This window comes from Solanum pennellii, chromosome 2 (assembly GCF_001406875.1).
Source record: "Solanum pennellii chromosome 2, SPENNV200".
Classification (NCBI taxonomy): Eukaryota; Viridiplantae; Streptophyta; class Magnoliopsida; order Solanales; family Solanaceae; genus Solanum; species Solanum pennellii.
The window spans coordinates 35,948,965-35,962,368 of NC_028638.1; the positions used below are offsets into that span (position 1 = coordinate 35,948,965).

The 13,404-nt window shown below is 33.7% G+C and overlaps 3 protein-coding genes across 3 annotated transcripts in view; 2 read left to right on the forward strand and 1 right to left on the reverse strand.

The window, feature by feature from the left end:
* Positions 1 to 2,375: 2,375 nt before the first annotated feature.
* Positions 2,376 to 5,528, forward strand: LOC107009316 (RNA polymerase II transcriptional coactivator KIWI-like). Its single transcript, XM_015208626.2, has 3 exons — positions 2,376 to 2,545; positions 2,625 to 2,730; positions 5,295 to 5,528. Exons 1-3 carry the CDS (start codon positions 2,423 to 2,425, stop codon positions 5,375 to 5,377), a joined length of 312 nt encoding a protein of 103 aa, XP_015064112.1. The 5' UTR covers positions 2,376 to 2,422; the 3' UTR covers positions 5,378 to 5,528.
* Positions 5,529 to 6,707: 1,179 nt separating this feature from the next.
* On the forward strand, positions 6,708 to 9,519 carry LOC107009630 (peptidyl-prolyl cis-trans isomerase CYP59-like). The gene has a single exon (XM_015208976.2). The coding sequence runs from the start codon at positions 7,657 to 7,659 to the stop codon at positions 8,812 to 8,814; it is 1,158 nt and encodes a 385-aa protein (XP_015064462.1). The 5' UTR covers positions 6,708 to 7,656; the 3' UTR covers positions 8,815 to 9,519.
* A 2,384-nt stretch (positions 9,520 to 11,903) lies between these two features.
* The window catches only part of LOC107008816 (protein S-acyltransferase 10-like), a 10,477-nt gene continuing 8,976 nt past the window's right edge, over positions 11,904 to 13,404 (reverse strand). Inside the window, exons 9-11 of the mRNA XM_015208008.2 lie at positions 13,187 to 13,270; positions 12,488 to 12,553; positions 11,904 to 12,322 (exon numbers count right to left, since the gene is read on the reverse strand). Coding sequence (XP_015063494.1) covers positions 12,148 to 12,322; positions 12,488 to 12,553; positions 13,187 to 13,270 — 325 coding nt within the window. The 3' untranslated portion in view covers positions 11,904 to 12,147. The remainder of the gene's footprint in view (positions 12,323 to 12,487; positions 12,554 to 13,186; positions 13,271 to 13,404) is intronic.

The window sequence follows — 13,404 nt, forward strand, 5'->3', positions numbered from 1 at the left end:
TTTTACATTTAATTTTATAAAAGAAATATTATTTTTTTATAATGATTTTTAAATTTTTAATTTTAACTAATACGAATATTTTAATTAACTTTTGTCAAGGTTGAATGTTTTTGTCCATATAGAGTGTTATGTGGAATTTTTTTAAAATAAAAGAGAGAGTGTATTACGCATACCATGATGAGAGTGGTATAAAAGAGAGAGGTGTGTTTTTCAAACTAAAAAATGATAGTTTATGTATGAAACTCAAACTCTAAATAGTTAAAGAATGAAACTAAAAAAAAGGTATAGTTTAAGTGTGTTTTTGACACTGAAATTATAGCAATTACACACATATATTCAATGAATACCAAACGGCTATGAAAATAAATAGGTCAAACTCATCGATGACCCCTTAAAATTGACATCAAATTTCACTTAGATACCTTCATTGACCGATGTTCATTTTAAACACCTCATGTAAGGCCCCGTTGTGTCATTTAGACACTTTTTATTGACATGTCAAAGTGAGTGGCATACACTCAATAATAGCGCGTGAAAGACTTAATTTAACTAATTTTTTATTTTATTTTCTTTTTTTCTTCTCCAATTTTCAAGTCACCATCTCTCACCATTTTTTCAAGCTTAAACTCCTGTCAATTTTTTTTAATCAAATACGTTTTTAAGTCATTTTTTTGTTCTTCAGTGTATTACTTTTCTAAATATATCATCACCTCCATCAACCTTTTTTGTCGGATCAATGAATAGCAACCCATATTTCATATTTGATCTCTTATTCTTCTCTTTCCACAAAACAACACTAAAAAGAAAGAAAAATAGTAAAAGAAAATAAAAAAGCACAAAAGAGATATAAAGTGTATGAAAAAAGACAATTTTCAATTCCACCTTTTTCGCCGAATAAATGGACATGAACACTCATATTTTATATTTTTTCTTTCTTCCTCTCCTTGTCTCCCTCCTCCTCCTCTCTTTTTCTCTCAAAACAACACTAAGATAGAAAGAAAAAAAGAATCTAAAATAATTTTAAAGAGCAAATTAAGAAAATTGCTGGATATAGTAGAGAAGACAACTACCATGGGGGACGGGGGTTGGGGTGGGGAGGGGAGGGGTCAAGTTGATTTTTTAAATAATATTTTTATTTTATTTAATAAATAGATTTTAAACTTAAAATAACACATATGATCATTTAATTCGTCGTTTGTCACGTCATCGACGAGTGTATTACACTCTCTTCAACTTTTTTCTTGGGGTTCGTTTGGCCATACGATATGGCATCATGATATGATATCATAATATGGAATCATGAGATGAAATTGAAGTTTTGTTTGGACATGCGATATGAAATTTTTGTGTTGTATATTTTCTCAGAAACATTAAAAATCCCATTAGTTCTAAACTATTAAAATAGCCTCAATTATTTGTTCAGTCTTATCAAATAAACAAAAAATTATAAAATCAAATAACAAATTATTACAAAACTATTTGTTCTCCACTCAAGTAATTGTTTCATCAATATATTTGAGTAAAAGTTGAACACCTTTCACGGGCTCTTCAAGATTTTAGTACTCAACAATTGTGAAGTGTGAGTTAAAGTGACTAAATGTTACAGAGAGTAATAAATTTTATGTCGGTAAGAATAATAAATTTAAAAAGTAATGATGTGATTATAAATTTTATTTACATGTGAAACAAATGGTTAATAGATATAAATGAGGGTTGTTTTAGCAAAATATAAACTCGTGGATCAATTTTTGTATTAAAATATCTCAAATCATGATATGATATTCCCATATGATTCAGTATCATGGTTTTTGGAGAATATGGAACCATATGGAATCATGATATGGGATCAGCGTAAAATCGCATGTCCAAACGTTGATTCCATCTCACGATACCATATCGTGATATGGTATCGCATGGGCCAAACGCATGTCTAAACAAAACTTCAATTTTCTCTCATGTCAAAGAAAAAACTTCAATTTCATCTCATGATTCCTTATAATGATTTCATATCATGATACTGGCCAAACGGGCCCTTATTGTTAAAAAAAAGTGTCAAAAAAAATATAACGGGACTCTACATGAGGTGTCTAAAATGAACATCGCACAATTAAAGTGTCTATGTGAAATTTGGTGCCAACTTTAGTGAACCACCAATGAATTTAGTCAAATAAATATTATACATACCATAATTCATATTCACTAAATATGATCATATAAGTGTCTAGTTATGTTCTTTCCCAATAATATCGATAGATGGATAAATTCGGACACACTCTTTAAATTGATATGGGCTTAAAATAGGTTGAACCATCTTAGGCCCAATAATGTAAGGCCCATCTCAAACGGCCTAAAGGGTATTTACCTCTTACTCCATTCCCCATTTCTTCCAATTCAAACCATTTCTCTACACGAAGCAGAAGAAATGTCTAGAAGATTCGGAAAGAGAAAGGAAGAGAATGAATACGCTTCTGAAGGCGACAATCCTCCTAAGAAAGCTTCCAGAACCGATGATTCTGACGATGAAGATGCTATCGTCGTTTGTGAGGTATCTTTTTCGTTTCACACAACCATTTTGTATCACTTTTCTACTCTTCTCTGATTTTTGTGGTGTGACATTGTTTCAGATTTCTAAGAATCGAAGAGTAACAGTTAGGAACTTTGGAGGAAGGGTAATGGTGGATATTCGAGAGTTTTATGTGAAAGATGGCAAGCAAATGCCCGGCAGAAAAGGTAGTTATTCATTTTCATTTTGTTGCTAATCCTTTGGCTTTGGTATCTGTGTTATTAGCAGTTTTCGTTTTCGTTGTTTCATTTCGCTTGTGTTTGCGATTTGGGCGAGGCTAGTTACATAGGTGATCTTTATCTATGTTGCATTTAGGGTTTTTATTACTCTAGACTCTAGAGTGAGAGTAAATTATAATTTTTGGTAGGCTGTGACAAGTAAGAAGGGGCTTTTCAGTTGTTAACTGAGACATGGGAGTGGTAGAAATTTCTTACGTTTCTCTGTTTTTTTTTTAAGTTCTCTCTGGTTTCCTCATGTTTCTTTTAAGAATTATGTATACAGAAGAGTGAAAAAAACCTCTCTTTTATTTACTCTCTCCTTCACCAATTCTTCCATTACCTCGAATAGTCATTTTCTGAGTAATTGTATTTGTGCAACTCCAAACTTCTAGCCACGAGTGTATGTGTTTAAAGAGTTGTGTAACCTTGGGGAGGACTGGCCTTATGATTTTCTCCGGAATCGGGCTGAAATGGCTTTCAAAGTAGTGGTTTTCCATGACACAATGTTTGTGATGGTTCGCTTACTATTTTGAATTTATGTCTTGCCTCAATATTATATAGTATTTTCTACTATATAATATAATAGAAAATACTATATAATATTGATACCAGACAGGAATTCAAAAACAAACCATCACAAACAGTATTTTCCCTAACACATCTTAGATATGCAAGCTGTTTCAACATCCTTGAAACAAAGCAGATATGTTAACAAATTGCTTGGTGTACTTATTCATGTGAAACAGTATTTATGTTTGCACAAGGCTACCTATATACAATCAAATCCTAATATCCATCGACGACCAAACTGTTTCTTACCTTTGGAGGAGAAAGGATATTAAGACTAAGAGACTGCAATGAAATTTGGAGACTTGAGGACAGAGAATATTAAGACTAAGAGAGACTGCTATAAAATTTGGAGACTTGAGGATAAAATTTGGTGATCTTGTTTATGGAACGGGTTCAGGATTAATATGATGTTTACCAAGGGGGGATATGTTTTTTTTCTTTGGTTTGCATTTGCAATTTCAGTCGGTTCTAAGTATTGTCAATTAGCAACGCTTGAGGTGTGGCCTGTTGATTAATGAAGTGGGAGGGTTGAGACTCAGGGGAATAGTCGAGGTGCCTATGAGCTAGCTCAGATACCACGCCCATTAAAAAGAACTAGGCAATTCTCATTGTTCCTATATGAAATTGGTTGATGGAAGGAACATCTTTCTATATACACGAGCCAATTTGGAATTATACCCTCCTGGGAGGTGTAAAAGACTGATGCTTTGTTCACATGTCATATAGTTCGTGTTGCATGAACTGGTATGGTTATTATTGTAATCAGACAGATCAACTCAAATAATACCATACTGGGTTGACATTGGCAATTCTAGGGAAATGCAGAATCTACAGCAACATCATATTGCTCTAGAGATATTTTGAAGTTTACTCTGTTGTGTAGAAATCGACGTATGCATTTAATGTGGCTTTTATGGTCAGAAGAAGAGGTTATGCCAATGCTAGTTCTTGGTTAAACAATAGGGAGCTCCTTTCTGCTGGCTAGGGAACTGTTAACATTTTTCTCTATGCCTTGGTGAGACTGTCCTTCCAAACGTTAGCTTTCTTCCCGAGAGCTATTTCCTTTTCCTATAAGGTATACATCTACATCTTGTACAATGTACAATAAGTTATAATCTGTGATACTGGAGGATGTGGATTTATTTTCACAAGGTTAGTGGTTGTATCTTCAATTCGAAAAGGGAGGAGTTATTACCTTTGTGCTGTTTAGTCACATTGACTATGTTTACTGCAGTACTGTGCTTCTCAAGCTGATGTACTTTGAGATGCATTAATAGTGTTCGTAAAGATTGAAATTCAAGACCAGCATAGGTGACTCTTGAAGATAAGTACTGCACGCTGTCTCTTTAGCATTGCTCCTTCCTTGATGTTAGAAATGAGCATTGTAAATTGAGCTGAATTGGGTCATAGGGGACCTTGTAGAAAGAGAGAACGAGCTGGTTTATCCAAATGCTAGATTGAACCAGCTTATAGCTTAATTCAGATGTTATGCTTATTGTTGTTGCCTCTTCCCCTGATCTGTTTAGATTCCTCAGCATGTCCTGGAATTTGCTCTTGTACTCTATGTATGTACCGCTGCATCTCCTTGGTGCTTCATACTTGAAATAAAACGTCAAACAACTCCTGCACCAATTGTTAACTGCTTTAATTGTATCTTCTATTCTAAACACAAGTTTATTATATTTTTATTCATCTTATATCTTTTCTTTCTTCAAATCTTTTCGTTCAAACCATTTTTTCCTGAAAAAGACCCCTTCTTGAGCCAAGGGTCTATCAGAAACGACCTCTCTACCCCACAAAGGTAGGGGTAGGGTCTGTGTACACCCACCACCCTCCCGTGACCCCACATATAGGAATAGTATATACTGGGTGTGTTGTATTTATCTTCCATGTATTTGCAGGAGTTGGAAACTGAAACTAACTGTAGTATTTTCCTTTTTCAGGCATCTCATTGAGCATGGATCAGTGGAATGTATTGAGAGAGCATGCAGATGAAATTGACGAGGCTGTTGCCGAGAACAGCTAAATGTTGTATGTGGCTATCATGTAGTTGGGTGTATAATGGAATCAAAACCAGTAGATGTTTTTCCTTGGAACTGTTGTAGATTAGATTATGGATAAAGCAAACATGTTGTAGTACAGTTTGGATGTCCAATTTATCCATGTTCTTTTCCCGACTTCCTTTCTTCTATATGCATGTGGCCGGCGGTGTAACTTATCGTACTCCTCTGATTGAGAAGGCTCCCTCAACTTTTTGTCATTGCACCAAAAGATAGGTTAACAACAGATACCCATTTATCTTCTACAGTTGGAAGACCAGATAATCCTTTGTCAACAGCTTCCTTCAAGAAACCTGATCTCAATGATCCTGAATTTAGCTCACTTGAGAAATATTTGGAAACATGTTGTAACAAATCCCTTCTCATTAGCACATAGGTTTAGTAGCTTCAAAATCCTTCATCAGCTATTATGTAGCTTTCATGCTTGTGAACATCAATAATTGAAGAAAGACCTTCAATTACCTAGCCCTTAAGAGGTAGTCTAGCATTCCAAACTTTAATAATTGCAAGAGCTATTAATTAACAACTTTTTTTTTGAACACAGATGCATTAGCTCTTAGAAGATTATTATCCCTTATTCCCCATGCAAATATTTCCTCGAAAGGTAGTAACTTAAGAGACAAAAAATTATGGTCATTTTGTTTTGGATTTTTAGGACAGTTGTGCCAAAACTAGAAACTTATTTTGCAAAGGAAAATGTTCAAGACGTTCAGTCAGCTTTAAGGCGAAGGTTCCAACATTGAAAGTGAGACCAACAATTACTTTACCTAGGAGTGTTTTGCTAAAATACTTGAAGAGGCATTTGTGTTGATATGTATTCCACTTCATGAGGCATTACAAGTACATATATAGGAATTTATAAATTACAATAATGTTGGTGCCCTTTTTAGTAGTAGAGTACATATTTCTATATTCTTTTAGCTAGGCAAAGAACATGTTTTTATTCAAGTATTTCTCCATACTATATGATGAAAATTGAAGTGAATAAGTAATATTTTTGTCATGGCAAATGTTTGGTGGATTATGTCAAGATCTCAACACATTAAATCTGAATGCTTTAATCATTCAAGAACATGCCTTCTTTTAAGGAGAGTGATGCTCAAAATAACTATGCAAAAAGGTCTGATTTTCTCCATTATACCAAGCCTAATAGGAGTATTTATTTTATATATTTCTTAAAATTTTCCATTTATCAGATGTTTCTCTAAGTAATTGAACTAATTAATAGTAAGTTTATGCAAGAGATTGGTAATTTTAACATCAAGAACTTAACTTTTCATATAAAATGAGTTCCACACAAACATTTTATATTTTATTCATCAATCTTCATTTCAAATAACGGTAACATCTCCATTCTTGTTCGCAATAAATGAGCTAAAAAGTAAGCGGGGTAGGACAAGCCGATGCTAGGGAAGGAGAATGGTTTCATCCGCCCTGTTCCATTGCCATCCCGTTACCCAAAGTAGGCCTAATGTGGTCTTATATTTTAGTCATCTTACTTGATGAACAAATTGAAATGGATTGCGCATCCAGCAACTCTGATGTCCTTGTGAATGAAATTGTCTCGAATTTTAAAAAACACACATTAACTTTCCGTGCATCCTATATTATCCCACAAATGTATTAAACACCTTTGTAAAAGCACCATTTTAAGTTATTTTCTCACATCACCTGTATTGAATATCTTTTCTTTTCTTTTTCATTTTTCAGCTTTCCATGTCTCTTCGATTTCTTGGTCAAGTGATAGTTGAGTGAAGGTCATCTGCTTCATTGTTGACGATTCTTGATCAAATTTCTTGAAGGAATAGTTGAGTAAACAAGGAATTGAAGGTCCTCCTGCATGTCTCTACATATGGAAAATCGAACTAGACATATTTAACTTAGTATTATTTGTACTAGTAATTGCATTTTTGCAATGATTTTTGTATCCTATGTAGTTGCATCACTCGTTTTGATATTTATAAAGAAATAATAGCTAAAAGAGAAATAAAAAATATTACTAATTCAAATCAAAAAAGGAAAGAAATAAGCATAAACAAGTAGTTGATAAAAAAAGGAAACAAAACACACAAGTTCAATAAGGAAAAGGATTAGTTTGAATTTTTTTCTCTTATAAATAAACCAATTCCACCCTTCCCTATTCGTCCCTCTTCTTTATTCAGCCTCTGTCTTCACTGGAAATTTCGTCCTGTGAAAGAAATCGTTTGAAAAAATTCTTTTTATTTCCTCAAATTCGCCTTTCGCTATGTCTGTCATGATTGTGACAAGTTTAGGGGACATAACAGTTGATTTGTTTACGGATGAATGTCCTTTGACATGTAAAAATTTTCTTAAATTATGCAAGATAAAATACTATCATAATTGTATCTTTCATACCATTCGGAAGAATTTCACCATCCAGACAGGAGATCCAACTGGAACAGGATCCGGAGGGGATTCCATATACAAATTTTTATACGGGAGTCAGGCTCGTTTTTTTAGTGATGAGATTCATCCAAACTTGAACCATTCAAAGATGGGAACGGTTGCTATGGCTAGTAGCACTGGTACTGGTGAGAAGAATCTAAATGCTTCTCAATTTTATATCACGTTACGTGATGATCTGGATTCTCTTGATGGAGAGCATACTGTTTTCGGAGAGATTACAGAAGGATTTGACACGTTGCATAGGATAAACGAAGTTTATGTGGATGACAATGGCAAGCCTTATCAAAATATACGAATCAAACACACTTACATATTGTATGATCCTTTCGATGATCCTTCCCAGTTAGACGACTTGATTCCAGATGCTTCACCTGAAAGAAATCCGAAAGATGAGATTGATGATGATGTTCGACTAGAGGATGATTGGATGCCAAAGGATGAGGAATTAGGGGTTCGTGAAGAGAAGGAAGCACACTCCCGAGCAGTAATACTTGAAAGCGTAGGAGACATTCCTGATGCTGAGATGAAACCCCCTGAGAATGTGCTCTTTGTTTGTAAATTAAATCCGTCAACTGAAGAGGAAGCACTATATATAATCTTCTCACAGTTTGGAACCGTGACATCTGCTAAAATCATTAGAGATCACAAGACTGGGGATAGTCACTGTTATGCTTTCATCGAGTTTGAGGACAAGGAGTCCTGTGAGCAAGCATATTTTACGATGGATAATACTAAAATTGATGATCGAAGGATACGAGTTGATTTTAGTCAGAGTTTAGCAAAGTTATGGCCCCAATATAGACGACCTAGAAACCAAAGAGGCAATAATGTTGATGATGCCATCAAACAACAGAAAGAACACAAGAAGCAGCATGGTGGAGATGCCAACTCAAAGTACTCTAAATTTCTGAAAACAAGAAAAGAGACCAGAAAACACAAAGGAAGAAAACACCGGCAAATAACAAAGACACGTTAAGGTTCCTATTGCTTACCTGTAGAATAAATACATGTAATTCAATATTACGCTGCACTCTTCTTATAAGCATATTGTTCTCCTCCACATCTATTTTTCTGCTTGAAACGATTGTAGCTTAAATCTGTTAGGATCGAATCCACACACACTTGAATAATGAATAGTACTTGTTGCACTCAAAATTTCCAATGTGGTTGCTTCTGGCTCCTTTACTTACCTTGCTAATCACTCTCAATGTATCTCTGGCACTATACATAGAGCTTGGAACTTTGTTCTTATATGCTAATTCTCCTTCTTTACAATCATCACTGCAATACATACAATCTTAACACGGTCTCCTTTGCAGTTGCGCCATTCACCTGAGAATTCAAAAAGTTCAAAATTAGATGTGTTGAGTACAAAGAGTAAACAGGAATATCAAATACGACACTGTAAAGCTAATAAGCTATAAAGATGTGGAATGAGATGATATAGTAATTAACATACTGTAAGGTTTAAAAAATAGTAAATGCCAATGTAATAAGGTCTTTTGATTTCAATTCCTTTTATCAATGAAATCACAATTAGCTTAAAACAATCAATCAAAACTTAATTCAATCATCACCAAATTAGGTAAAAAAAATTACAAATTACTCTGAAACAAATAAAAAGCGAGATGCAAAATTGAAAATGAAAAGTGATTTATGAAGGAAACAAAGAGAATTAGAGAATCACTGTGTTGAACAGAGGGAAGAAGAAAGTGAAAATTGAAGTAAAAAGAAAACAAATATGCCAAAGGAAACACGAGTAACTTTTAAAAAGAAAAATAAACAGTTGCATATTGAGAGAAATACACGTGTTAACCAGATTGTCAATTTATAGTACAAAATATATATGGGAAAAGGGTTTGATATATCCCTAAACTTTGTCATTTGTGGAGCTGATATACCCTCGTTATAAAAGTGGCTCATATATGCCCTTACCGTTATACAAACGGCTCACATATATCCCTGCCGTTACAAAATGGCTCACATATACCCTTCATTTAACTGATGTTAAAAAATTAGTTTTAAATTTATATTTATTACTTCTAATTTTTTTAAAAAAAATTATTTAGGGGTATATATGATTCTTCTATCAAAGTTCAAGGTATATTTTAATTTTTTTCATACATAAATTATTTTTTGACTTCTTTTATTATAATTATTTGAGTTTCTTATTCTTATTTTGTTTTTTTTTTTCTTTCATTCCTTAGTTTAAAGAAAAAAAATTTAAACTATTTTTTTTGTGTGTATTGTATTTTAATTTCGTATTCGAAGAAAAAATTTGGTCATCTAACTCTTGACAGAATACTTCTATGACTTGTAGGTCTTCCTATGGTTCTTAGATAAAGTTTTTGGCCCTTAAAATTTCATGAAGTCTGAGACTCACCTTAAAGACCTATCTACAACTCGTATATAGGATAACGAACCGTCCTGGTAAACTGTTCAAAGGGTATTAAGACTTTGATTTTAGAAAATTATTTTTTCTTTCCTACGATTGCCATCTACGACCCTGTAAAAAGCTTCTACGATCCATAGATGAAACCGCTAGACATAACCTGCCACCTAAAAACTTTTTTTCCCTCTTTTCCAACAGATAAGTTGGAACATCAAAACTTGTATGGACAAAGCTTTCCCGCTTCAGACAATGGATCTCCAATAGAATCAATTATGTCAAGTGGTAGAAAAGTTGAGACCAAAGTATTAAAAGCAGGGTTGATCAGTTGCCTTTGGACGAGATTGGAAACGTGCAACACAAATCAAACACGGAATACAATGTCAGGCCTACTGATTCGATCATTCCTTTTATTTTATTAATTTTAAGAAGTTTATTAATTAATTAATATTAATTCATCTTATTTAAATTTTAATTAAATTTGCTAATTAAACTCAATATGACAAAAAAATTTTAAAAGTATAAATGAGTCATAATTACGGATCATATAGCCATTTCCTAATAGCAAATCTAGTCAATTTTACTCCAAAAATTAGACCCATTGATGAGACCGATGTTGGGTCAATTCAATCGACTGAATTCTCAACTTTAAATATCTTCAAGTTTGACAGAAAAATGGAAAGTATACATCAATCCAGATGATTCTATGTCTCCAATAGAAATTAATTAGAATTACCCGAGTGAAAAATGAGCGACTTTCACATATAACAAACATAAAAATCATATTTGTATGTTATAGATATAGTTTGCATAATTGCTCTATGTTTTCTGTGAAGCTTTTGATTTGTATAATTCCCTAGATTTATTCAATTTTATACAATTTTTTCAATTTTGTATTAAATTCATTTATACACTGTAATTTGTATAATAAAATTTGTATTTGTATAGTTATAAGTGTATAGGACAAATATATCTATTTGTATTTATATATATGCACTTTTATCTCGATTTGTACAAATGCATTTTATACATTTTATGGAATGTTTGCTAGCTAATTTACCGAGTAAGTTGAGCAATCGTATACCTAAAATGACTAATTGTATACGGAATCACATGACAAAAAAAATGGAACATTTGCTACGGATTACAAATAAAATAAACTGTGGATGTAACATTTAATTTGAATAATAGTTTGTCATGTCATACAATTTTTCCATTAAAAATTAATAATCCTAAGCCGTTAAATTAATAACCCTATACCAATAGCATTTCTTTTTTAGTTCGGATTAATGTTTTGTTTCCGGAGAATAGTGGAGTTGTTGTACAACCTAAGGACCCTTCTATTGCAATTATAAGCTTCTGGATGTATTTTATCGTATAAAGGCCAAAGTAGGGAAAAAAGGAAAAATTCATCGTATGTCTTTCGGTGTCTTCATTGTGTGTGATGCATGTGCCTTTTTCAAATAGACTATTATTATTGTTTAGTGGCATTCGAATGATTTATCTTGAAAATAAAATTCTAGAGGATTAGCCTATTGCTAGCTAATTTACTGAGTAAGTTAGTAAGTGATTGAGGGCTACCTCTGCCCAACTCTTACCACATGCTGGCTTCGACAGATGTCAGAGTGAATCCGATTCTTCTATTCAATCTCCAATTCCAATCTCGTGCGTGGATGTAGAAAAGTGTGTGAATGGTATACACACGTCTAAATTTTTACATTCCGCTGCATTTTGGCATGAGAAAATATCATGCATTTCCTTGAAAGAAATGTGAGATATTGTACCTAGGAGTACCATTCAATGATGTTGATACCAATACCACAAACAAATACTTGACCAAGATTTTCCATACTGGTATGTACAATCGACGGAAAATTTTGATGTCAATCACAACTATTGCAGATACAGCACAAGTGATTGTTAGCAACACCGACAAGATAAAACATCGGAGCATGTATAGGGTCTCAACTTCTCTTCAAATTCTAGTGCTGTTGGCAGTGGTTCCATCCTGTACATGCTGCTCCGGGCACAGCAGAACTCGTATGAATTTCTGCATGCTCCTTTACTAAACGGAAAAACTCCTTCCGGAATGTTCCTGCAAGTGTCAGCTCACGCTTTAATACAAGAAAATCCTGATGTTAAGCCAATATATGCTGCTATCATATTATGAAAGCACCACCTCAAAGAAATCATGAGATACATACATGCTGCATTACAACAATATAACATGATACTAGAAATGGAGAAACGACCAACCAACCTCAAATAGGGGATGCGCCGTCTTCTAAGAACCTCGTAAGTGATCTGATTTGTCAAAATAAGATAGCTGTCCAAGAAACATGTAAAATCTCAGTTATTATTCCTGAAGTGGCATTTTAGGAATATATTGAAGAGCAAACTTCACATGTTGGGTTAATGATATTGGAAAGAGCAAAGGACGCTCCATTTCAGTTTTCACAGTGGCAGTTGAAATTTTATGTTCCTACATGCAAGATTGACTAAAGTTTATTGAAAAGACCAATGAACAACTTCTGATGTTTTCTCATCTTGCTGGACCAGCAACTTAGTCCACCGCTAACCAAGCTAGAATAGATAGAGGAGCCTCTTCGCTCGTGAATCCAGCCGACATGTCAAAGATTAGCCCAAAGTTTGTCCTAGCTTAGTTAGAATGTGTTGTGACCTATCTCACAAGATCAAATTGATGTGATATTGAGTCTATTTCTCTCATCTTTACATGACAGATTCATTAAATTGTGACAATCATTACATCCCTCGTCCATGAATTCCTAACACCCACAGAAATAGATGGTTTCTAGAAGCCCACGTAACCAGGCAACATATCAGGAACCGACACACATGACATTTAAGAACTTAAATTTTAACAGATTTCAAGCAAAACCTAAACTACCAAATACCACTAAGTAACCAGAGTTAAGAAACCGGAGATGAGAAATTTTACCTGTGGAATATGAGGAGGAGAAGAAGAAAGAAGAGGCAAATAGACAAAACAGCTAACAGCAAGAAAACAATTGCATATGACCACCTGCAACAAAGCCAAAGTCACATTTGACATCTTTAGTTTTTCTGGATTGCAGGACTGTCAAGAGAAGCCTGAGCGCTTTTATGCTAATTCCATCACACACACACACACGCTTATATATATATATATATATATAT